This window comes from Asparagus officinalis, unplaced genomic scaffold, assembly GCF_001876935.1.
Source record: "Asparagus officinalis unplaced genomic scaffold, Aspof.V1 AsparagusV1_Un470, whole genome shotgun sequence".
Lineage (NCBI taxonomy): Eukaryota > Viridiplantae > Streptophyta > Magnoliopsida > Asparagales > Asparagaceae > Asparagus > Asparagus officinalis.
The window spans coordinates 140,673-167,703 of record NW_017972735.1 but is presented as its reverse complement, the minus strand read 5'-3'; the positions used below and the strand labels follow the sequence as shown (position 1 = coordinate 167,703).

Sequence of the window (27,031 nt, the reverse complement as noted above, 5' to 3'; positions counted from 1 at the left end):
TTATAATCCCGACTTCGCCGTGCGGGACAGACTTTACTGTCTCGCACCGCGAGACAGTATTTTGCGGGACAGACTTTACTATCTCGCACCGCAAGACAGCATATACTGTCTCGCACCGCGAGACAGCATTTACTGACTCGCACCGTGAGACAGCATTTACTGTCTCGCACCACGAGACAGTATAAGTTGTCTCGTATCACGAGACGGCAATGATTGTTTTGGCGATATCGTGCTGTTTCAATACACATGGATACTCCAATAGGTACATGAGTCTAAACTGTTTCCCTACCCTCAACAGGAAGTTTCTGGAGAATATTAATCTGAATATTCTTAAGAATAACCTGATGAGCTCTCAATGGATCTATTAATTCAGTGAAGAAAGCTGAACCAACAGGAACAAGTACTAACTTCAATTCAAGATCTCGACAACGGTCAAGCGATAAACACAACGCCGGGAAAACATTAGCTATTCTACAAAGAACTGAATAGACTAAAAGTAGAAGAGGTCAAGCATTGAAGCCATGCACAAGTCCTTTCACACGATCTACTCAACCAAGCATTGAAGGGATCGTAAGTAAAATCTATCTTATCCAAAGTATCCTATGCTCCTCTATAAAAGAATGAGTCTGGAATACTTTGGAGGGGGTATCTGTAGGCGTTAAAAAAAATGCTAATAGGTATCCCAAACATAGAGAAGATCATCAGAAAATCACTTCATACTGTTTTTTGGAAAATCAAGACAGGTATGAACTGTCTCGCCAGCGAGACAGACTTTACTGTCTCGCCAGCGAGACAAACTTTGCTGTCTCGCCAGCAACTGTCTCGCCAGCGAGACAGACTTTACTGTCTCGCCAGCGAGACAAACTTTGCTGTCTCGCCAGCAAGACAGTATTTTACTATCTCGCCAGCGAGACAGTGTTGAAATGGTCAAAAAACTACCTCGATAACTGCCCTACACGTGTCCATTAACTGCCAAGGGGCGTGGGAAACATCTTGGGCGAAAATCACGTGAATAACTACCAAAATAACGGAGTTTGAAACGTGGGAAGGCAGTTAAAAACGAAAACTGCCAGAATATTCCACTTTCGAGATAGCATTTACTGTCTCCCAAACACTGTCTCGCTCAGCGAGACAGCAAACACTGTCTCGCCCAGCGAGACAGTAAACACTGTCTCGCGGCCATAACGTGTTGTTTTGTTTGAGTTTTGTGCAGTTATTACCCCAGAGGCTATAAATACCCCCCTAGGGTCATTTCTGACGAGGATCGAGCATATTTTCGAGCAATCCAGAGCAGAGAGAGCAGATTTGAGTTTTCGTGCAAATCCTTGAAATTGAGCTTTGACTTGATTTTAAGAAGAACGACTATCTTACTTTGATAAGATATCGTTTCAAATTCTCACTTCGATAAACGAAGTCAGAATCAGTAAACCCCCTTCACGATCTGTGATTCGGCGGTCCACGAACCAAAGCGTTCCCGGCACAGGCAAAGTCCCACAAAAACAAGAATCGATAGACGATTTTTGTGTTATTTTCTCAAGAGTTGTAATTTTTGCTTTGTTGTGTAGAAAAGGTCTTATAAAAAGACTATTTCTTTGAATTTGTTTTAATCAAACGAAGATATAATGAATTCCTCAACAGAAACAACTTTTGCTGAAAACAGTGGGGTTATGTGAAATTAACCCAAATATTAGATTGAGAATTATGTTAACTATATACCCCTCAAATGAAAAAAGTGTAAGTTACCCTTTAAATCTAGATATTGCCTAATTTACCCCATGTTTTTTAATAACGCAGCTCGGAATCGAATCAAAACTGTGAAAGTCATATTGGAACCTCCTGACCATCTGAGTCATCAGCGGTGGATAATTTACTCCACGATAATTAGACAACAAAAGTTATTTTGAGGCCAGAATATTTGTATCAGCATTCAAATTCGAATAAATGGAGAGAATGATATTCGAATTCAAATCCAAATTTGAAGACTTTAAATTAAATACAAATACAAATATCTTCGATTTGATTTGACTCGTTTCCATCCTCATCGAAGACATAAAAGAACAAAACCTTTTTGAGGATTTGGATCTAATAGGATATCTACTCTTGCAAACAAAACTGGGATTTACCCTGTGCTTAGTTTTCCCCCCCCTTAAAATAAAAGGTTTGGTTAAAAATATCTCAGAGGGAAAGGAATTAAGGAAACACATCCTACCATACCTTTTGGCCCATTTCAGATAGAATCCAGATCTTGTTTATTCTAAAAAATGTTGTGAAGCAACCCCTGCTTTATTACAAATGTTTGATTATCTATTGGATGGCTATAATTTGCCTTTAACTTCAAATTAAGGATGAGTATAATTTTATGAGCATACGGTGAATGTTGGATTTAAAATGAATCGCAATCATTCACTAAATAATCAAGAGCTATGATAAAAGATAGTTGTGTATCTACTATTTTTTGTTCGTAGAGAGGATCCAAATTCTTTCAAACAATACTTTAAAACTTTGAAAATATCATTTAATTTCATAAATTTTGGGCATTGCACAAAATGCTCCAAACAGTTGCAAACTTTTCAACATACCTACAAATGATGTAAGCCTCAATATTATTATAAAAAAAGGCTAAATTGCACCTAATTGCCCTATAGTTTTACTAACCTTCCACTTAAGTGATCTTTATTTTAAATCGAGCAAATAAACACCCTAAAGTATTTAAATATTACAGATAAATACCTCAAGGTTAAGAAGAACCCAGTTTCTCTCATTACTAAATAATGAAGCATCCTAGACGAAAAATTCCGTCTAGGATACCTAGAATTCCGTCTAGAATGCTTATTCTAGACGGAATTCCGTCTAGAATACGCGTCTAGTATGTTTCCGTCTAGAATGTAGTATTCTAGACAGAAATTCCGTCTAGAATACATTCTAGAAGGATTATTCTAGACGAAATTCAAAACCGTCTAGAATGCATCCTAGACGGATTATTCTAGACGGAATTTCCGTCTAGAATATTACATTCTAGACGGAAAAAAATTCCGTCTAGGATGACTTTCCTAGACGGAAATTCCGTCTAGGATAGTCATCCTAGACGGAATTTCCGTCTAGGATGTTTTTGATTTTTCCTAGACGGAAATTCCGTCTAGGATAGTCATCCTAGACGGAATTTCCGTCTAGGATGTTTTTGATTTTTTTAATTTTTTTAAAAAAACAAGTATTCTAGACGGAATTTTAGCATCCTAGACGGAATTTACGTCTAGGATGCTATGCTACAGTAAGTTTTTTTTTTTGTAGAAACTACTTTGATTGCATGTACACAATATTAAACAAAAAAAAATTATATTCAGATCCAACACAATCTAATTATATTTTAATATCAAATCCTATTATATTCAAATAATACATTCACCAAAATAGTAGAGAGATACATAAATTGTTTACAAACTTTTACATAAATTATTTACAATGGCTATGACACTGCAGAAGCTTCTTCAACTCCTTCCCTATACATTTACTCAAGCCCTCTTCTTCTCCTTCTTCACCTTCTTCCTCATCATCCTGAGTGTAACATAAGGACACAACCAATGCATCAATATATGTACAAACTGATCCATAAGGACACAAGCAATGCATATATATAAAAGAGATACCAATAGTTGAGGACTAATTACAACAAGCAAAAGCCACTAAACCAAGTACTATAGGTATATAAATTATTTCCAGGAAGTAGCCAATTAAAGAATGCTGAATTCATGTAATCATTATCTTTTAGTCTGTGATTACTAACTACTGACATGCCTCACGTAGATTGGTTAAATTTAGTAAACTAATTCTAGTGCAATGCAAAAAGAGAGTTATCAAAGGGATTTACTTGAAGCTAAGAGATCTTCATAACCTGGTAAATCTTCCTTCATATTGCTTGATTTATTATTTGCTTGTTCCGTTCTGTTGACATGTGTTCAGTTAGTAAAACAATCAATAATAGTATGCACATAAATATACCTACACCTGATTATATGTAACATCTTGCGTTGCTTAATCAAGAATAAATATCAAATACACACCCATGCATAAGTTATACATGTGTGTGTACACATGCGCACACAGATGCAGAGCTTCAAAGTTAGCCTACAAAAAACACAGATGTTGGGTGATAAATCCAGTCCAAAAGATCAAGGAAAAGTCTTAAGCACCAATATGCGTTCAACACTCTTAATAAAAATTCATGATTTATAGCTATTACTCGACAAAAATTAAATTTTCAGTGACAACAACTATTATAACAATAAGTCATAACTTCTAGGTATTAGTAATTGATCCGAAGCAATGGCTAACAGAAGTGTATACCTTAACTCATGAGAAAATCTTAACCAAGTCCCCATAAACAGTGCTCACAGGAGCATAAGGTTTTGTTAGTAACAAATCAAAGGTAATAACAGACCTTATGATATCCTTCTATTTTCTAAACCAAATTCAAGAAGTAGATATTTGAATCATGAAATTTTCAGATATTCGAGCAAAACAAATGTGCAGCATCAGCTACCTATAAAGGATATGACAATAAAAACAAAAGAACAAGTGCTTACACCACACTTGGATCAATGAGTAGTAACAAGTAGACTATTAGATAACACGATATGAAATCTTGTTTCTTAAAGTTTCAGGGAGGATATAAATACTAGCTCTTACCTTGTTATAGCCTGTGATAATCTTTTATATCCTTCACATTGAGAGCTATCGGTCACTCTTGAGAAAATCTGCGAATTCCCCCTAGTGATATATATAAGCTGGACATCTCTTGTCAACTCTGAACTTAAACTAAATAATTGGTTCAAGATTTGGTGGGAACTGCCAGCAAATAATCAAATTAACCACTACTAAATTTAAAGGGAAGATCCACTCACAAGTTTATTAGACCAGTGAGAGACTGGAAAGCATCTGGCAAATCACCACTTAAATGATTAACGTTCACTGACCTACCAAAAACAAAATATAGGAAGATGACAAAGAAGTTGTAATTACTCCTCACAAATTAAGGAAAGGCATATAAAGATTATTAACATGATCTTACATGTCTGATAGAAGTGTTAGCTTGGACAGAGAACTTGGGATGCTTCCTGTCAATTGGTTAGCCGAGAGAAAACTGCCATAGGCAAACAGAACTATAATGAATCAAAAGTGACTACACCCCAGGAAAAAAAGATAGAAATTGCTACAAGGTTTTCCAATTTTCCAAAAACGTACAATGTCTTCAGTGTAAGAGGAAGATTCTCCGGGATAGTTCCACCAATGTTATTATTGCTAAGATCTCTATTACACATTTAACAAAGGAGCTGTCACTGAAAGCTTTCATGATTATGTAATCAGTTATTACAAAGCAACATGAACTAATATGTAGTTAAGAATCTCCAATATACCATAACCAGAAAACAGCATGATTCTTGAGACAATAGTGTCAGTAAATTACAAGCCTGAAAGGTGGAAGTTCACAATGCCGCTACTTACTCATAAAAAAATAACTTAATCATCGAACGCAATCTCTAACTTATGGAGCAAAAGTATCACACGCCTAACATCCACCCTCTTTATAGCATAACATCAAAAAATAACTTATTCTTCCATATCCATCTTGAAAACATGCTGTTACAAAGAACAACCAATGTGTTTACACCCCAAAGCATTGGGTGATAATAAAATATTTAAAATTTCTATACGAGCAATTGAAAAATAAGTCTCAATACAAATTTCTGAAGAATCTTTCAGACCTGATTAAAATGTTGCTGCAACTTTTCTTTTGTCAAATTGATGCAGAATTGTTCAAAGCTGGAAGAAAACATACAGTAATAAAAATCGATTGTGAAAAATTATAAAAACAGGTTCAACTAGTAGCTAGTAAGATAATATCATCATAGTGGTCAGCAAGAGCAATAACTATCACATCAATTCATAACAACTCTAAAGTATAAGTTTAAGAAAAGAAAGGGGGTGACTTAGGAGAGACCAAATTTCTAAACGGGTTCTTGTGTAGACGAAGCTACAAGGAATGGCACAGAGGCCAAGTCTAAGATAAATTAAAACTTCGACTAAGATTCCAACATATCACCTGACCATTTCATAAAATCCTAACAATTTAATTCCAACATATCCCATATTCAGCTTGCAAACGATAATACGATCAGACCCCAGCAAATTTGATTCAAAACATAAGTTCAAACTATAATTTGAAGGAATTTTGCATAAAAATTCAATTTTCCCCCCTCTATTCTGCGGCCTCCAGCCCTCCTTCCAATGCCTACCCTCATCTCCCATCACGCTCACTACCGAAAAACTTACAAACTACGACTACCTTTGCAAATGGAACAAAAATTTGAATTTTTCCTGCAAAATCCCCCAAATTTTCATTAAAAAAAAAGAAAAAAACACAAATCAACAAAAAAAAATTACCTCATCGGGCCGAAGAAACACGGCATTGCCCAAAACAATCACAGCCCCCGAATCATCGAGAGCTTTCACGCTCCCCAACCCCTAATCCAAACTCGAGATCTCACTTCAAACCTTCAAAAACTCCGAATACGAGATCCTTTCTTTCTCCATCGATCTCAACCTCGACCTCGCCATCTCCATCTTCGCCGCCTTCATCACCTATCTCACCTCCGACGACGACATCCTGGTCTCTCCTTCCTCCTTCTTTGGCGGGATCAAGCAATCGAGCCGGATCCGAGACCCGTTAAGGATCCGAACCCGATCAAGTAGACCATCGGCGACGGCAATAGGGAAGTGATCGGGCGGGATCGGATCCTTGTGGAGGAAGCGGCGGTGAGGCCTCTGTCGGATTCGGGTACGATCTTGCGGGTGAGGCCTCTGTCGGAACCGGATCTATACTCATCGTCTCCTCTAAATGTTAACGAATCGAATCGAAGAGGATTTAACAAATGAGGCGAATTTGAGCGAGAAAAACCCTAACCATAGCCCTAGCCCTAATTTCGAGTCGTTCCCAATAAGAGGAGGCGGGAGAGGTGGAGAAGGGAGAGGTGGTGGAGGCCATGGATGGAGAAGGAGTAGAGGGGGAGAGAGAGGTAGGGGGTGAGGATGAGGAGGGAGAGGGAGAGGAGGGGGAGGCGGTGGAGGGAGGAGTAGGAGAGGGGTTACTGAAATTATGGAATTTGGGGATGAATTATTCGTTTTTGGAGGGGAATGGAGTGCATTCCCGGGTTTATTTGGTAAATTTTTTTTTTAAATTGGCTAGGTATCCTAGACGGAAATTTCCGTATAGGATACTATTCTAGACGGAAATTTCCGTCTAGAATACTTGGTTACTTAAAAAAAAAATTTAAATAAACCGAAATTTCCGTCTAGAATGTTTTATCCTAGACGGAATATTCTAGACGGAAATTTTCCGTCTAGTTTAATACATTCTAGACGGAAAAAATTCCGTCTAGAATACGTGTTTTTCTACTAGTGCTCTACATATCTAAGAACACCACATAACATAGGGTATTTAAGTGAGATTATTTACAAACTGAGGGTATTTAAGTGAGATAAATACCTCAAGGTTAAAAAGAACCCAATTTCTAAATGCGTAACTTTTAGAAACTTTAGGGTATTTAAGTGAGATTATTTACAAACTGAGGGTATTTATATACAACGTTTGGTAAACAAAATGGCAAAAAAGTGCGATATTTTGAAACTTTAGAGCGTTTATCTGTAATATTTAAATAATTTGGAGAATTTATTGGCTCGATTTTAAAACAGATATCACTTAAGTGCAAAGTTGGTAAAACCATAGGACATTTAAGTGCAATTTATCCCAGGAAAAATATCTTAAACTTCCAACAACTTCTCCGGAATGTCCTCACAAAATTTTGATAAGGTTCCAAAAAGGTACCATAACGCCATCAGGAGGGAATGTCGAAAAAAACAAGACTGCTATTTGGCTCGCGCGTCACAGAAACAGAGGGTGGGCCCCACTAGCACAGTGGGTCCCACTCCTTTATCTTTCTGTGCGAGTTGGCTCGCGCGTTAAAGCGCGAGCCAAAAAGTGTTTTCCCCCAAAAAAATATAACTCTTCAGCAGAGTATGTACAACGGCGGAGCTGCATAGTGTCCCGTAACCTCACATAACCTCACATCACATTACTAGATTGCATACTTTATAGACATTTTAACTTACGTGTATTTACTACCTAGGACACCATTAAAATTAGGATATGATGCCTCTCAGTATACCCCTGAAGATTGCCTACATCAATAAACTCATCTGCCACTGGGTATATAACACGAGCAAAGTTGGGGGTTAAGTGCAAATTTTAATGACCTCCCTGCCTTCTTTCCCCTTCTCCTCCATCCCCACCTCCTTCCTCTCCTCCTCCTCCTTCCTCTCCACTCTTAAGTTAGATTGGAGGGTGTAATAGGAATTTTACGTTTTTTTAAAGCATATATTCATCCGTGACAAAATTCCAACTTAAATTGGGCATGACATGACCATATGAATGGTAATTGCACCGATCCTGGAATTTCATTAACATAATAATTTCTCCCAAATAATACACTATTATAAGTACTAACACAAGAGCACATATTCAAACCAGCTCTGGTAACAATTTCTCAACAGCTTCAGATGAAAGGGGTATATAGAGGCAATCCTGGCCATCAGAGTGCCTTCTGGTTTTCACCAACTCGTGATCTCTGAACTCTGTGAGATGAGAATTGAGTGTAACCTGGCTGCTGACGAGAAATCGCTCTCGACACTTGGTATACAGAGTATTAATAGGCATACCTAAGAGAAGAAAATAGAGAACCATGTATGATATTCAAAATGTTAGAAATTCGTGGACATGACAAGTATTGTACAGACCTTCCTCCTTTTCATTGGCCAGCTGATACTCTGCAAGTATCTTGAAAACACTCTGTGCGTTTGGGGTCAGACTCTGGAGGACTACTAGAGCTGTTTTTGTTGTTTGAGCAGCGGTGCCAGAGGCAAGAATTAGCGGCGAAAAAACCCCTTCAACCTTGTAGGGTGCAAAAGTAGGAACATGGTACCAGCACCAGTTGAATTGTGTGTGAACCATCTTTTTGTCCCACACTATCATAAAACAACAAGAGAGATTCTTATATAAAAACTATAGGGTATCTGATAATAATACCGAGGGTTAATTGCACATAAACCCATGTAGTATCGTTGTTTAAAGTTATCATCCCTATAGTTTCTTTTGTTGCAGATATATCTGCAGCAATGAAACTACAGGGGTAGTAAGTTCAAAACAGTAATACTAAAGGGAGTCTATTGCGCAATTAACCCTAATATAAATGAAATATACTGTTGCATGTTTATCAGTCATCTGTAGACATAAAATATGAGGAATTATGCAGGCCCTGGATTAGGTCGAAAAGTCATTATCCTAAAGTTCAAGAAGAGAAATGAAGAGGCATGGTAAGTAGATTTGCACAATTATCCAGAATCATGTTTGTTCTCTGTGTAAGACAAATTTTATCAATATAAGATGCTTATTCCTTCATTCTGTAAAATCTAAAAGGCTATTATTATTATTATTATTATGCGGATTAGGGTACTTACAAAGAGGGGCATTGACATGATCAATTGATGCAACCATGCCAACATTGGAACAACTAGCAATCCGTGCAAGACATTGTTGGGTTTCAGGATCCCTTAAAGCAGGTCCATCAATATTGTGAACGACGACACATACAAGGCAGTTGTTCTCATTTGAATGATGTCCATTCAGAAATGAGAGAAGATCTTCCATGGATTGGGAACTAAAAGACTGCTGGGTTTTTGACTTACTTCCTGTTGAACTTCTGTGTTTGCCTTTTAGCTGGTCCTGAAGAACTTCAGCCATAGTGATCACAACCTACAAGAAAGAATCCATCTCTTAACAAAGAGAAACCTGTACGCAACTTAGAGGTACTTATCTCAACTTTACTCCTGTCAGACTTTACGCTTCTATTCATCAAGGGCAAATTAACAATACAGAAGTAACGTATAGCCATATATGAAGTATTGGTTGGAGGCACATCAAACTTTTTAAATTTAAAGAAATAAAAGTCCTTAGTAGAATTGGTGTTCAATAACCATTATGTAGGGGCACATTTAGGCTTGAGAAGCATGATTAGTAGAAGATAAACAATATGATTTCTCACTAAAGCAGAAAAGACTTCATCTAATTTCATTGTTCCTCTTTTCTAGCTGTTTTTTCTCACACATCTGGTTAACAAATTGAAATCAAATTCCTCTTTTTATGTGTCTAATCTAATCTACCTTTATTCAGAGCTTACGGGCTCTTTCCTTCTCATCCATTTGACTCTCCTTAGATAAAAGCCCTTAAGTTGGGGCGCATTATGGGTCCCTTAGAAGGAGTAATTTGCAAGGTTCACACACACATGGAAAATAATCATAATAGTGAGTCATACATCCTTAGGAAATTGTATTGGATATCATATTTGTCAGGGACTGAAATCAAAATGGAACAAATATGTAAATATGTTGACCAATGAGCAAGGTTAATTATAATATAATTTTTAAGAGAAGAAAAGAGAAGCATATAGTTCATGAAATAATACACATTAGCATGTGGGGAAAGACAATACTTGTTTTATGTTAACTGATGGAAGATAGCCATTGACTACAAGTACCCCAAAATCAGTTAATGATGTTGAAGCAAAATCTTCGAGCAAGACTTTCTTAGAACCAAATCCATAGAACAAGAGACCAAACCCACACCTGCAACAAGGAAAATGTTGTTAAGCAAGAATCATTTTTCATGTTACACAACTCGCAAAGAAAACACATTGACCATCGCATACACTTGATCAGGTTCAAGATTCGTGAGGAAAACAAGGACACTTGAAACAAAATAAATAACAAATAATCTGAACCACACTAAATGAACAACAATATACTTGAATTTACAACATAGAAAAGTAAGCAGTACAATAAGTACGTAAGTATGCAAGAACTTGTAAAACCACATGGGGAACTTGCACAGCTGACCAAGACCAACTGCCAGAGAACATATTGCCGAAGAAACCATTTAATTGGCATATCTATAGCTTGATGAGATATTTAGTTAACAAACATTGCATTTAGGGGATAACATTGTGGCAGTAGAATAAGAAGAAAATAGATCTTATGGCGTATTGATTAAACAGGCTACAAATGCAGAGTCATAATCATGCTCATAATTTATAGAATATAAAAAAATATTTCTTCCCTATAACTCTTCATTCTTCGTTTCAATGCTTTCCAACTCTATAATGTACAGTGATGCCAAAGAATATGAAGATGGAAAGCACATGCCGTAAATTTATTAGTTTTATGCTCAATTGTTCCCTAGGAATAACCACCATTGTTGTCTAGTATCACCAAAGCACAACAGCATGCCAATGGATAACCAATGCTGTTCATCAAGAATTATGCACTCTAGTATGATAGCAAATGGAACTTTTATCATAGCTCTAGAATACTAATTAATGGAACCTTAATAATAGCATATTGATTGACGATGATACACTTGATGAATCATGAAAAATTGCATAGCTACCTATGTGCTCTAAATATTAGAGAAGACTGTTGAAAGAAGCACAAAAAAAGTCTGCATATAGTCTACAACTCTACATTATAGAATGAGAGTGTACCTTAACTCAAAGAGCCACTTGGAATACATGTCTTTATACCTTCTTAATAGAGCTTCTATCTCTTTCTCGTGTTTTGTTAGAATTGTTGAGGCTGCTGCTCTCAGGACCTTAAAAAACGTTGTAAGTTATAATACAGATATAAGTTTGAAAATGCACTATTGGGAAACACAATTAGGAACTTAATGCATGAATTACAATCATCAAAATGAATAAACCACATGCATACATGCACATGACTTACACCTGCACAATGCAGAACTACTAAAACGAAATGACATCCTAACCAGTAGAGAAATATGGATATACCACCTGCTTGACTGACTGTTTTGAGCCACCTCCTGCACATATCCTTTTATGTGTTCTTTATACTTCTGTCCTCATTAATGTATTGTTCTATCTAAATTTGTTCTATTCCTTTAATGAAAGATAAATTTGAAGATCAACAGGGTTATTGATGCATCAATTCAATTATGTGTAAAGCCTCTGTAAGCCTCTCTCGACATGCCTACATCAATGAATCAACGATATTGACACAATTCAAGTCTTACAAGCTGTAGCACTTAACTTTCTCGTTTTACGGGAAGTTGAACACTGTGACAGATGCCTTTTACACTGTATATCTCTATTCCTATGAGATTTCAAAAACTCAGTTTTGCTGACAGAGATATTGGCAGTGTCTGTGGACTTCCACATGGTATATTCAATATTCTTTATAATCTTGAATTCCTCAAGCATCCAAGCACCTGAGTTTCCACTGTGATGTTTTAAAGCTTATATTCACTTTCTTCATTACTTTCCACCTTCAAGGAAAAACTCTTACCCCACCCCATTACATTACAATGATATAAGGTTTCTCACCAATTAGAATGGAGTCCCTTTTTTAATCAAATATGCTAAATTGATAAATCTCATCAAGTTAAATTGCAGAGTGCTTGAGTCTTGTAACCCATATGTCAGCTAGGTGCTAACGCCTCGTTTGGTACGCAGGAACGGAGTCAAGTGAGAATGGAAAGAAGGTGTGAATGGAATGAAATAGATGTGAGAATGGAATGCCAATTCTCATTCTCATGTTTGGGCGCGTTTAAAGAATGAAACGGCAATAGCAATCTTATTCTCATTCCCACGTCTGGTATCATTTATTCACAAGTGAGAATAAAATTTAGTTTTCTAATAATGCTCTTACAAAAACACAAAATTTTAAAAACATTAAAATGTGTTAAAAATGACTAAATCATTCAGTTTTTGAGAAAAATAAGTTTTATAGAAAATGATATTTTTTTTCACTCTCCTAGCAATTGCTAAACATTGTCTTTTATTAGTTATTGAAATAAGCTTGCAGTAAACAATTCTTAAGAGGATATTTGTTCAACTTTTTGCTAATCATTCAGTAATTAGCTAGGGATGGTTTTATAGAGAGAATTGAAGAATTGTTTGTCTCGTGAACATGTTTTGCGCGTTTGGAACTTATGAAGTTGTCTTAAGAGGAGATTTATTAAAAAATTTGCTAATCATTCAATAATTAGCTAGAGATGCTCTATCGACAAAATTGAAGAATTGTTTCCAAGTAATCTAACACCTAACACCAAAGATTAAATATTAGCTAATCTAATTGCCAATAGATTACCTAACCGAGTCACCAAAAGATAAAAAATTCTTGTAAAGATTAAGTAAAAATTAGCCACACATATAAATTTAAAAAAGAAACAATGGTTACCTTACCGAGTGGCATCAAGGCGAAGATGAGATTTTTTCTTATGCAGACGCGATGTGGAACTAGGGCAAGGTCGAACAACTATTTTAATATTTTATATCTATTTATATATTTGTATGAGTAGCTAACAATACTTTTTTTATAAAAATAAATTTTCATATGGGAATTTATATCTATTCGTATCTTATAAGGAGGATATAATCAGAAATTATTTGATTATTTTTATTCCCACTTAAGTGGGAATATCAATTCCTTGTTAAATGATTGGGAATGACAATCCCCACATAAAGTGGGAATTGATAAGAAGTGAGAATAGCAATTCTAGCATCCAAATATACATCGTGTTTGGTAGGCATGAATAAAGAGTTGGAATTGCATTCCATTCCCACTCTTTTCCGTGTACCAAACGAGGCATAAGAGTTTGTGGATCATCCTATCTGACGGAACCATTCCTTACACAAATTTTTTAATTTATATCAGTAAGTGAAAGGTTCTATCAAACAAAAATTTAGAGAAATAGAATTACTCTTTATTTTCTGCTCAGAGTTGCATATTCCCACTATAAATATGACTTTTTCTTAGTATAAACTTATCTGAAGCATCAAACAGTATCACTCATCTCTCTCGTAATTTTGGACCTTGGGGGAAAAAATACTGCAACTAATTCAGAATACTACAGAGAGGAGCAAAGCCCAAATATAGCATCCAACTCCCTCCAAAATCTCTCCTTTATCAAATTACTAGTTCATTGTGGCATTCAATCGAACACCAATAACGTAATACAAATCCAAAATAAAATCAATATTTCATTAGGAATATAATAAAATAATAGTAAATTTTCATTAGAAATGTAATACAATAAGCAACTCAAATTGGTTAATTAAGCACCTGTTCATCAACGAGGTCGATGTCAGCGAGCTTGCGGGCGGATTTCTTAGCGGATCGAGATCCACTTGCTTCTCGGGCGAGGAAGTAATTACGAGAGAATCCGAACTCCTCTTCTTCCTCCTCCTCCTCATTTCCGTACTTTGGATCCATTTACCTTGAAATCGGAGCAGATGAAGCTAGGGCTTTTTTCCCGCGCTTTTGAGGACAGTGATCCCCGCTGCGGTTTATAAGTTGATCTACTATGAGTTGTGTGGGCCGTTCCGAATCCAGCCCAAAGGTCATTTGGGCCCAGTTTGCGTTTTTTTTCCTTGAAATGTCCTTTGGGTTAATTTCACATAACCCCCTGAATTAAACACCCCTCTAAACATTATTTATCTGACATATTTTCTCTTAACTTCCCTTATCCCAATGAAATCCAAACATTAAAAAAAAAAACTCTCTTAAATTTTTTTTTATTTATTTGCAAATTGCATGTAGAGGGGTCTGGTGGCTAAAGTTTAGAAGTCAGGAGGTGAGACACCCAAAGTTTATGCGAGATAAACAAAGATAAAGGGGATTATGTGAAACTAACCCATTTTCCTTTTAACTCAATATGCAATAGTGACTCTGCATACTTGATATTTTCCCTTTTTTTTAATTTTGTTTTGGGAGAAAATTCCCTGTTGATAAGTTATCTCAGTTGTGTTTATGTTTCAAAATTTTAATCTAGATAATATGCTATGGCCTTAGTTTTAATTACTATTTTTGTGGGACTTCCACCGAGAAATACACATCATCATAGATGCTTCTATCTAGTTCCATTGACAAAAATATCTCGATTTAAAAAAACTGGCATTTGCCTCCGTAGTTCCTCGATCTCGGAGGTACATGTTTAACAAAAACATGCAAACACTCAATATGCAGTAATGCACCAGGTATACTCAGTTGCGCGAATATTTGTACTCATTGTGATCAGTGAAGAAAATTGATGGTCTATTTTTTTGAATCATTCCAGTTGCACTTACAGTACACAGTGATTCGGCCCCTGGAAGTAAAAAAATGTATGTGAAAGAAAAGAATTAAAAGAAAACTTGATCTCCTGTTGCATACAGGTTCCAGAAAACAGTGCCCGCGAAGTACAGAGCTGCCGTGAGAGTAAGGAAAGCCTGGAAAGAACCTAACCACTGCACGAAATACCCAGCTCCTATTGTACTGATTATAGCAGCCAACGTGCCGATTGAATTTGTAATACCTGTTTCATTTAAAAAAAGAATGTCAAGAATACATATTCACTTAGGGGTTTGATCGATAAAATACATGGATGCTAAATGAAAACGTCATAAACATACCATGAAGAAAACCTGCATATTTGGGAGCAATGTCCTGCAACAACCACCACCAGAAAGGCTATAGTCAGATGGAGAACCGACACCAATACTGACATGCTTAAGTTCTAGATTCTAAAGGCATATAATTGTAAATGGTTGATTGCGGATAGATTCCCTGTAGTACCGTTGTTTTGAACTCACTATCCTTACAGTGTCATTTTGGCAGATAGACCTCCTCAGTGAATTTTATTTTTTATTCATTTACCCTCAGACTCGCTAATTTCACCCAGGGGCGATATCTGATGACTCTTTAAGTTTACGAACTTAGGACTCTTTCAAATGAAGACAAAGAACTCACTTATATTTCTTCAATTTTCTTTCTTCATATCATTTAAATTTTATATTCCAACACGCCCCTTCAAATCAAAATGTCTTTATGCCAAGCATGTCTCTTAGCCTCATGAAAGTTTCACCTGATAATGGCTTGGTGAATATGTCTGCCACTTGTTCAGTGGTGTGACAATGCTTCAGTTCAATGGTGAGAAAATGAAACCGTGTATCTATGTGTTTGCTCCTCCCATGATGTACTGGGTTCTTTGCAAGCTGGATGGCTGATTTGTTGTCCACAAAAATTACGGTCGAGTCTTCTTGTGGATGATCCAACTCCTTTAATATGTTTCGCAACCAAATTGCTTCACATACTGTAGATGCAGCCGCCACATACTCTGCTTCACATGAAGATAAAGCTACAACTCCTTGCTTCTTTGAGGTCCATGAAAATGCAGTTGACCCAAGATAGAAGACATAGCCTGTGGTGCTTTTTCTCTCATCTTGATCACCTCCCCAGTCACTATCTGAGTAACCAACTAGTTGTGCATTTTCATCATATGCATAGAAGAGACCTAGGTTGAGTGTGCCTTTGATATACCTTAGTATCCTCTTCGCAGCTAGCCAGTGAGATTCATTCGGTGTCTCCATATAGCGACTCACAAGTCCGACTCCATAAGTAATATCGGGCCTTGTGATCGTCAAGTATCTCAGGCTGCCAACTAGACTTTTGAAAAAAATTGAATCCACGAAACGTTCGTCTCCTTCTCTTGATAGCTTCATTCCGATGGCTACTGGGGTGTTCACAGGGTTACATTCATTCATCTTGAACTTCTCTAAGATCTCTTTCATGTACTTCTTCTGGGATATTAAAATCCCCTCTTGTTGCTGCTTCACTTCAATGCCAAGAAAATAGGACATCAATCCATTGTCCGTCATCTCAAATTCATTGAACATTGCCGCCTTGAATTCAGCAAGCATCTCGGTACTGCTTCCTGTGTACAATAAATCATCAACATAAAGACAAATCATTAGAAATTCGCCTCTATGGTTCCTCTTCATGTAGATGGCGTGTTCATAGGGACATTTAATGAAGCCGTTTTGATGAAGATAGCCATCAATTCGGGCGTTCCATGCTCGTGGTGCCTGCTTTAAGCCATACAGTGCTTTCTTCAAATGGCACACTTTGTCTTCTTGCCCTTTTATAAGAAAGCCTTCTGGTTGTTGCACGTACACCTCTTCCTCAAGAACGCCATTGAGGAATGCTGACTTGACATCCAAATGATATATATTCCACCTGTGATGAGCTGCAAGTGAAATTAATAGTCTCACCGTATCTAGTCGAGCAACCGGAGCAAAGACTTCTTCATAGTCGATGCCGTACTTTTGTTTGTAACCTTTCGCTACAAGCCTCGCCTTGTACCAATCAACTTCACCATTTGATGTGCGCTTGATCTTGTACACCCACTTGACCCCTATTGCTTTGTGATTTTATGGAAGAGTTGTCAACTCCCAAGTGTCATTCTTTTGGATGGCGTGGATCTCCGCCTCCATTGCTGTTCACCAACAATCTTTTTTTACGACTTCTTGAAATGTGAGAGGTTCATGATCAGCATATAAGCAGAAGAGATTTGACTCTTCGTCTTCTTCTATCTGCTCATAGATCTCCCTGAGGCTTCTCATTTTGATGGGACCTCGTTGCAGGGTAGATTCGCTGCTACTACCTTCCCTAGAAGATGGAGAACCTCTTGCAGGAGAGGGTGTAGAGTGTGGAGGAGTTGGTGGTGTACCTAGTGATGGTTCCTCATGTAGAGACTCATCAGGTTCATTCACCACGGGTTGATCTTCATTGCTCCAGTTCCATGCTTCTTCTTCATTAAAGACAACGTCTCTACTAACAACTAGTTTCTTGGTTAGTGGATTGTAGAGCTTGTATGCCTTCGACTCCTCGCTATATCCGATGAAAATGCATTTTTCACCGTGATTATCAAGCTTCTTCCTTTTGACTTCAGGTACTTGAGCATATGCAACACAACCAAAAATTCGTAGGTGTGCCACACTAGGCGTGTAACCGCTCCATGCCTCTTGAGGTGTCTTGTTCTTCACTATCTTTGTGGGGCATCGGTTGAGCAAATAAGCTGAGCACGCCACGGTTTCTCTCTCTGCTTCAACTAAAACTTTAAAATGCTTGAATGTAGTAAAGACAACGGATTTTTTTTAAGAGTGTACACCCACAACTTTCTACTGAAGTCATCAATGAAAGTTATAAAATATCTATTACCTCCCAAAGAGACGGGATCGATCGGTCCGCAGATGTCGGTGTGAACAAGTTGCAATGGTGCCTTTGCTCTCCATGATTTTCCACTGGAAAAAGAAAGTCGTGGTTGCTTGCCGATTACACAACCTTCACAAATATGATTCGGTGGATCAATTGTTGGTAGACCTCGTACCATGCCAGCTGTAGACAATAACTTCAAACCACTAAAGTTTAGATGGCCGAAGCGAAGATGCCACCTCCATGACTCATTCTCCACGAGTCCTTGAAAACACTTGTTGACTTTCGTGTTTAGATGCAAGGGAAACATGCGGTTCCTTGTCATCTTAACACAAGCTATGAGGCCTCCATTTGTATTTTTCAACCAAAGATGGTTGTTCTCCATATATACTTTGTATCCCTTTCCGAGTAATTGACCGATGCTAAGAATATTACTTTTCATGTTAGGAATATAGTAAACATCAGAAATATACTCGGGCTTACCACCCTTTTGGTAGATTTTAATCTTCCCTTTGCCTTCAATCGGGAGTTTTGAAGAATCTTCGAGGCTCACACTTCCATGAACTCCTTCTGCGAGTTGCATGAAAAGTTCTTTCTTCCCGCACATGTGGTTGCTAGCACTCGAGTCAAGGTACCAAGCATCATTCTCAACACTTGAATCATCATTAGCAAGAAGAAGCGTAGAGTTGTTACCCACATCATTTGTTGCTTCGGCAAGATTGGTTTGGTCTTTAGTTTTGTGCCAACAATTTGAAGCATAGTGCCCAAACTTGTGACAGTTATAGCACTGAACATTCTTGTTGCTTCCACGGCCAGGTGTGTATCTTCCACGATTGCTTCGTCCTCGTCCTCTAAAGCTTTGGGTCTCCACTTGATTTTGAGTGGTTTGTTGTTGGGGACCACGTCTCCTGCCTCTACCACGACCACGACCACGACCTCTTCCTTGTGAGCCTTGATTACTTAGAGTCAATGTTGACTCTAGTACTTGCTCCAAAACTATGGAACTAGCCTTCTTTTGCATTCATTGTTCATGAACTTGGAGAGATCCTAAGAGCTCCTCTATTGAGATCTCCTCCAAATTCTTTGACTCCTCAATTGTCGCCACCACGTGCTCGAATTTTGATGTGAGGGATCGGAGCAACTTCTCCATCACTCGGATGTCCTCCATCTTTTCTCCATTTCTCCTTATTTTATTCACAATTAGAAGTAATCGTGAATAATAATCGGAGATTTGTTCTTCATCTTTCATTTGAGCTGCTTCAAGATCGCCCCTCAAAGTTTGGAGGCGAATTCGCTTCACCCGCTCGACACCTTTGTAGATGGTCGCAAGGATTTCCCATGCTTCCTTGCTTGTCGTTGCTTCTGTTGGTCTTCTTGTTTTGATGATGATTTACAAATAATTTACTACTAATGTTGTTTGTCTAGTGTTTGTGCATTCCTATGTTTTGTAGACAAACAACGTTGTTGGAGGATGGATGGAATAGAGCTTCAACGATCATATCCAAAGGAGGTTGGCGGAATGTCGGATTGAAGCCTATACAACAAAGAGCTTCGTTGAAGATCAAGATTGCTTGGGTAATTTAGTTTAGGAATTTATATTATGTGTGTTAGTACTTTAAGCTCAATCATATACACACATACACGTTTTGGTTTTTGTATATATATACACGTTTTGGATTTTGTATATATTGGTTTGATAGTTTTCAAGTTTTACTATGAAACAAATGAATAGAATTGGAAAATACTATTTTGTTTCATGTTTATATGCCTATATATGATTTCACCTTTAACAAGCTTATATTTAATGAAATCATATTTAGTGTTTTGAATATATTGCATAGAATATGCAATTTTATGAAAATATTGTATTTCTAGGTTATAGATTTCATAACAACATGTTATATCTTTTATCAAGTCTATACAATCATTTCATAAGGTTTCAAAATGTTGTTTAAGTCAGAATATCAAAATATCAACTTTCAGGTTTTCATGTTTTTGAACATATTTGAAAATTGATGATATTTTTTATTTGGGAAGTCCTTTTTCGAAACCAGTCGTTGTAGCATGTTTATTATCATGTCTACAATCATTCCCCAAAGTTTTACATTTTTTGGAATTTATTTGATATTTTTAAACAGCATTTTAAAATCAGCTATACAGATTTTCATGTATGTATCAGATTTCGGTCGACCGTACCGGTCGACCGAACCTGAGGTCAAAAGTTCACTGGGCGACAGAAAGCCTGTCGGTCGACCGGTCCGGTCGACCGATGAAAATTTTCGGTCGACCGACGAATTTTTGTTTCTCTGGGGGCTGTTTTGTCATTTGTTTTGGGGTTTTTGCTGAGATTTCTAGTGGGTATATATACCCCATTGCTGATGTCTTTTCAAGTAGATTTTAAAGAGAGTTTAAAAACAAGTTTAAGAAAGTTTTAATCAAGGGTTTATGTTTGGTTTAAGTGTGTTTATAAGCTTTTAAGCATTTGAGTGTTTTGGTTTTGTGAATCACTTCCACAAGAGCTTGAGGAGATCATCTATTGGTGTTTGAGCATCCAACTCTTCTCCTTCCACTCTTGATCTATTGAGAAGTTTTCTAAACTCAATCTAGCTTCATATTTTATATTGTTTGATTATCTTTTTATTAAGCTAGTGTTCATATTGAGTTTAGTTGATTTTATTATCTCTTTGTTCACACACAACCTATTGAGCTTATTGTATTTACATTGAGCTTATTGTATTTACATTCATAATATAATTTGGGGTTGTGGGTTTGTGACTAAGAGTTGTGCTTAATTGAGTTCTCACCTTGTTTTGAGAATAATCATTTACTGTATTTGTGCTTAATTGTGAGATCACTTTGTAATACACTTGTACACCGAATCTTGTTTATCTTGTTTATCTTGTTTATCTTGTTTATGTTTATATCACCCTTAGTTTCATATCCTTGCATATAACTCATAATATATTTCATCATATAGGATATATCACTTTGTGTATATTGCTTATTCTTGCTTATAACTATTGTATATCTATCTTGCAAGAATATAGTTGTTAATTAATTTTAATTGGCATTTAATCGGATTAGATTAGCATAAGACCCTAATCACCCCCCCTCTAGGGTCTAACAATTGGTATCAGAGCTTGGTGCTCTTTGATTTAAGGTCTAATCGCCTTGAGTTAAAGATCTAAGTTAGCTTATTGTGCTAATCTAATTTTGAGCTTTATTTGTATCTTGCTTGCCTTTTATATTATGGATATGCATGGTTTAGGTTATGCCATTAATATTGCTCCTAGATTAGATAATTTCCCCTATGCCCAATGGTGTGTTAGATTTAAACTTTTTGTTCAATCTAAACACTTTGATTTATGGGAAATTATAGATGATGCTTATATTGTGCCCATTTTGGAGAAATCCAAGTGGAATAAAAATGATCATCGCATGTTTACTATGAACAACATTTTGTTAGAATATTTGTTAAATGCTTTTAACTCATCTATGTCTAACAAGTTTGTTCATTTTGATAGTGCTTACAAAGTTTGGAAATTTATAGAAGCACATCAAGGGGACTTGGAGGCGATCCAACAAGCTTTGGCGGATCCGGCTTCAAGTTCATGTGGAGCATCATGCACACGGCCACTAGGCGATAGCCCTAGTGAGGTTTGCGAGTTCGAACCCGATAATGATTTATCTAGTGATGAACTTGCGTGTGCTAGTGAAAAATTATTGCATGCCTTTAACAAATTGCAAAATGATTTAATTAATTTACAAAGCAAGCATGTAGAACTTATATCCGATCATGAGAAGCTAGCTTCCAATTTTGATATCATTTCTCAAGAAAATATTGCTCTTAAAGAAAATAATGATATGTTAAAATTGGAAAATGAGAAATTATCATCATCCATTTCTAGCTTATCTCATGCTAAGATTGATGCCATGTTAGAAGTAGAGAACATAAAGAATGATACAGCTTCTTTTATAAATAACTATTTATGTTCTACTTCTAAAAATGCATATGTGCCTAAAAATGAAGATTTGAATCTTATGAAAAATAGTATTTCATCTTTAGATTCAACTTTAAAAATATGCATTAATAATCATAAGAGGCTTATGGACATGTGTGCCAAGACTAAGTCAAAATCATCCACTCATCATGCACACATGTATAGCAAAACTTATAAGTGTTCTATTTGCGGCCGTCTAGGTCATTTAGCTAAGTTTTGTTATGATGCACACAAACATAAGAATTCAAATGTTCCTTGTGCATCTCATGTAGCTTCTTCATCTTGTACACTTACACATTCACATGCTCATTCTCACAAAGTTCATCATAAGCATGCTAGTGTGTTCAAGTGTGATCATTGTGGTCGTTTTGGTCATTTGGCCAAATATTGCTTTGATTTGAAAAGAAAATCTCATTTGACAAATGCTTCCAATAGACCACATGTTTTTAAATGTGATGTTTGTGGTAGGTTTGGACATCTTGCAAAATTTTGTTTTGATATACAAAAAGCTTCTAAATTGCAATATGTTCCAAATAGACCATTGTTTAAGAATGTTTCTCATTTGCAAAATAATTTTAAAAGAAAATCCTTATTTGCAAATGATTCCCGTGCACGAGCTAATGGTCTACAAAAACAAATGGATCTCTTTCATTGCACAAATTGCAATCGGAAGGGTCATTTGAATGAATATTGTTTTGACCATGTTAGTGCACCATATGTGCCTAAGAGGGCTCATAACCCTAGGGCCTTGAGCTTAAATGATAGGGGTCATGTCCCTAAATCTTTTGGTACCAAGAGTTCTTGGGTACCAAAACAAATTTGATTTTAAACCAAGAATTTTAGTATTTTTATTTTTCTTCGTCTTGGTTTTGAAAATTATGCTTTGAAATCTTTTTATATGAAAACAATTTTTAATGGGTAAAATCTTTTGTTTTCATGATTATTTGTTTTGTTTTGATGAGAGATTTGCATTTATATAACCCTCCGGATTTATTGGGTGTTTATTCCCAAACATTGTTTACCGGATGCTAAAAACGTTTATATGGGTTGTTACTAGCTCAAGAGCTAGATATGATTGCCTCTCTTGATTTTTGAAAATCAATGATGGTTTGATTTTATGATTTAAATTTTGATTTATGATTTTATTTGGTTGATTCGTTTTCATTTGAAAACTTTTTGCATGTTTTTCATGTTCCTTTTCTTTTGATTTCATAGATCTATTTTTGATCTTTATGTTTATGTTTTGAGACACTTTATCTCAATGACACATTCATATGTGTTCTCATTCTCTTGTAGTATGTGAGTGTTTAGCATACTTTTGTGTTCTCATTCTCTTGTAGTATGTGAGTGTTTAGCATACTTTTCATCTATGCTTGCTCACATATGTATGCCTTAGCATTTATTGCATATTTTCTATATGGCATTTTGATAGGGGGAGCCATTCCCTATTCTGTGTTTGTTTTTATACTTACCTATGCTTATTGATAGGGGGAGCTTTCGCTCTCTTAATTCGTTTGTCCCCTTTTTGATGTTGTCAAAGGGGGAGAAATATTGTGAGTATATTCTTTGTTGTTTATATGCATGTGAATTATAAATTATATATTCATTTCTTTCATGCATATATCCTTTTTGTAAATTGTTTGTCATCATCAAAAAGGGGGAGATTGTTGGCCTTCTTGTTTTGATGATGTTTAACAAACAATTTACCACTAATGTTGTTTGTCTAGTATTTGTGCATTCCTATGTTTTGTAGACAAACAACGTTGTTGGAGGATGGATGGAATAGAGCTTCAACGATCATATCCAAAGGAGGTTGGCGGAATGTCGGATTGAAGCCTATACAACAATTCAAGTTAAAGATCAAGTTCAAGCTTCATCCGCAACGTGTACCAAGTCAAGCTTATTGAAGATCAAGATCATTGCTTGGGTAATTTAGTTTAGGAATTTATATTATGTGTGTTAGTACTTTAAGCTCAATCATATACACACATACACGTTTTGGATTTTGTATATATTGGTTTGATAGTTTTCAAGTTTTACTATGAAACAAATGAATAGAATTGGAAAATACTATTTTGTTTCATGTTTATATGCCTATATATGATTTCACCTTTAACAAGCTTATATTTAATAAAATCATATTTAGTGTTTTGAATATATTGCATAGAATATGCAATTTTATGAAAATATTGTATTTCTAGGTTATAGACTTCATAACAACATATTATATCTTTTATCAAGTCTATACAATCATTTCATAAGGTTTCAAAATGTTGTTTAAGTCAAAATATCAAAATATCAATTTTCAGGTTTTCATGTTTTGGACTATTTTGTAAAATGATGATATTTTTCATTTGGGAAGTAACTTCAAACCGCTGAAGTTTAGATGGCCGAAGCGAAGATGCCACCTCCATGACTCATTCTCTATGAGTCCTTGAAAACACTTGTCTACTTTCGTGTTTAAATGCAAGGGAAAACATGCGGTTCTTTGTCATCTTAACACAAGCTATGAGGCCTCCATTTGTATTTTTCAACCAAAGATGGTTGTTCTCCATATATACTTTGTATCCCTTTCCGAGTAATTGACCGATGCTAAGAATATTACTTTTCATGTTAGGAATATAGTAAACATCGGAAATATACTCGGGCTTACCATCCTTTTGGTAGATCTTAATCTTCCCTTTGCCTTCAACCGGGAGTTTTGAAGAATCTCCGTGGCTCACACTTCCATGAACTCCTTCTGCGAGTTCCATGAAAAGTTCTTTCTTCCCGCACATGTGGTTGCTAGCACCCGAGTCAAGGTACCAAGCATCATTCTCAACACTTGAATCATCATTAGCAAGAAGAAGCGTAGAGTTGTTACCCACATCATTTGTTGCTTCGGCAAGATTGGTTTGGTCTTCAGTTTTGTGCCAACAATTTGAAGCATAGTGCCCAAACTTGTGACAGTTATAGCACTGAACATTCTTGTTGCTTCCACGGCCAGGTGTGTATCTTCCACGATTGCTTCGTCCTCGTCCTCTAAAGCTTTGGATCTCCACTTGATTTTGAGTGGTTTGCTGTTGGGGACCACGTCCTCTGCCTCTACCACGACCACGACCACGACCTCTTGCTTGTGAGCCTTGATTACTTAGAGTCAATGTTGACTCTAGTACTTGCTCCAAAACTATGGAACTAGCCTTCTTTTGCATTCGTTGTTCATGAACTTGGAGAGATCCCAAGAGCTCCTCTATTGAGATATCCTCCAAATTCTTTGACTCCTCAATTGCCGCCACCACGTGCTCGAATTTTGATGTGAGGGATCGGAGCATATTGCTTGTTGATTATATTGCCCACTATCTAGTTTAGATTGTTTTCCCTTGAGTTTATATATCCTTGCATATACTTCATCATATATCTCTTTGCTAGGATATATCTCATTATTCATATTGCTTATCCTAGCTTATATTCTTGTTGTATTTCATACTTGCTAGGATAACTTATTAATTAATTTTAATTGGCATTTAATCGGATTAGATTAGCATAAGACCCTAATCACCCCCCCTCTAGGGTCTAACAGCTTCGGCAACTCTCTCAAAGGTAGACTCGTCCAACCCTTGATAAAGTAAAAAACGAGCCTTGCTATCCTTCTTTCTTTGTTCTCTGAGAGCCTTCTTCTCTTCGGCGGTATAGGTGGCTTCTACTTCTGGTGTAGGTTCCGTGAACCCATCAATGATCAGCTCCCACAACTCTTGAGAACCAAATAAGGCTCTCATTTGGATTGACCAACTCTCATAGTTATCTTTCAATAATTTGGGCACTTGAGGATTGACAAGATTATTTGTGGTAGCCATGAGAAGAAGAGTGAATAGGAAAATTGGATCAAGTGGCTCTGATACCACTGATGACTCTTAAGTTTACTAACTTAGGACTCTTTCAAATGAAGACAAAGAACTCACTTATATTTCTTCAATTTTCTTTCTTCATATCAAACAAGGATTACAATAGCCCTTTATATAGGCTTCAAAAACAAAAACGTCTAGGCATACCAATAGTCACAAATTAAACTCCTATTTTAATGCCATAAAGATAAATGTCATAAATGAGTAAGTTACTCTTATTCTTCCATAACCTATGTCTCTTCCCCTTCTAAACTTATGACCCTTGCACTTCTAAAACTCATGCTATTAACCTCATTTATTCTAACATTTTAATTTGATATTCCAACAATATCTACTAAAATTTCGCATAGCGAAAAGTGTTAAAAAAAGGGTCAGGGGAAGTAAGTTCAGAACAACAAATCTGAGTGGTATCCCTAGTTATAAATGTCGGTTAACTCTCTTTAAAAAGACATTTTGCTTTTTTTTTAGGGGACATGGAAAAAGGATAACGGTACCTGCATATTTAGAAGGAAGCCTGCTTGGCTGAAAGAACTCAAGCTCAGGGCTATGGTCATTAGAACTGCAGCTACAGTTGGAGTTTGAGCAAATTTCAAGCACAACAAAGATACTCCCGGTCCAACAAAGCCAATAGACTGCAACATCAGGAAATATAAATATTCATCAGTTCATCATCCTTTTGGGGTGAGTCGGCCCGTGGTTACAAATTTAATCTCTTTTCGCTTTTCTGGGATTTTGTTAGGTAAGAAATTTCATTCATTTTTTTGCATAAAAGCTTGTTGGTAGTTCAGAAAGGCAAAGAATAAACAAGGAAGAAAGGCAAAGAATAAACAAGGAAGAAAGGCAAAGAATAAACAAGGAATGGAATTATGGAAGAAAATGTTGTATAAAAACTTCTTCTTGATTTTCTTAGTAACGACTGAATCGTTTATTTTATTTCATTTGATTAAAGTTGATGGGTCGACCTGCATGATCTTTCGAACTCGAGTCACAGGGTGA

At 36.4% G+C, this 27,031-nt stretch overlaps 2 protein-coding genes and 1 long non-coding RNA gene across 3 annotated transcripts in view; all 3 read right to left on the bottom strand.

Annotated features, from left to right (window-relative positions):
- Positions 1-4,908: 4,908 nt before the first annotated feature.
- LOC109827821 lies at positions 4,909-5,306 on the bottom strand. Its single transcript, XR_002243515.1, has 3 exons — positions 5,239-5,306; positions 5,066-5,137; positions 4,909-4,970 (listed from the first exon to the last, which is right to left on the bottom strand). It is a non-coding gene; the product is annotated as an uncharacterized LOC109827821 (long non-coding RNA).
- Positions 5,307-8,466: 3,160 nt separating this feature from the next.
- LOC109827824 (origin of replication complex subunit 2) lies at positions 8,467-14,468 on the bottom strand. Its single transcript, XM_020394843.1, has 6 exons — positions 14,245-14,468; positions 11,646-11,752; positions 10,599-10,731; positions 9,568-9,862; positions 8,848-9,075; positions 8,467-8,769 (listed from the first exon to the last, which is right to left on the bottom strand). The coding sequence occupies exons 1-6, from the start codon at positions 14,392-14,394 to the stop codon at positions 8,573-8,575; spliced, it is 1,110 nt and encodes a 369-aa protein (XP_020250432.1). The 5' UTR covers positions 14,395-14,468; the 3' UTR covers positions 8,467-8,572.
- Positions 14,469-15,195: 727 nt separating this feature from the next.
- Positions 15,196-27,031, bottom strand: part of LOC109827832 (probable anion transporter 3, chloroplastic) — a 16,980-nt gene continuing 5,144 nt past the window's right edge. Inside the window, 4 exon segments of the mRNA XM_020394854.1 lie at positions 15,196-15,475; positions 15,573-15,606; positions 26,530-26,667; positions 26,998-27,031. The exon segment at positions 26,998-27,031 is cut by the window's right edge and continues 15 nt beyond it. Coding sequence (XP_020250443.1) covers positions 15,303-15,475; positions 15,573-15,606; positions 26,530-26,667; positions 26,998-27,031 — 379 coding nt within the window. The 3' untranslated portion in view covers positions 15,196-15,302.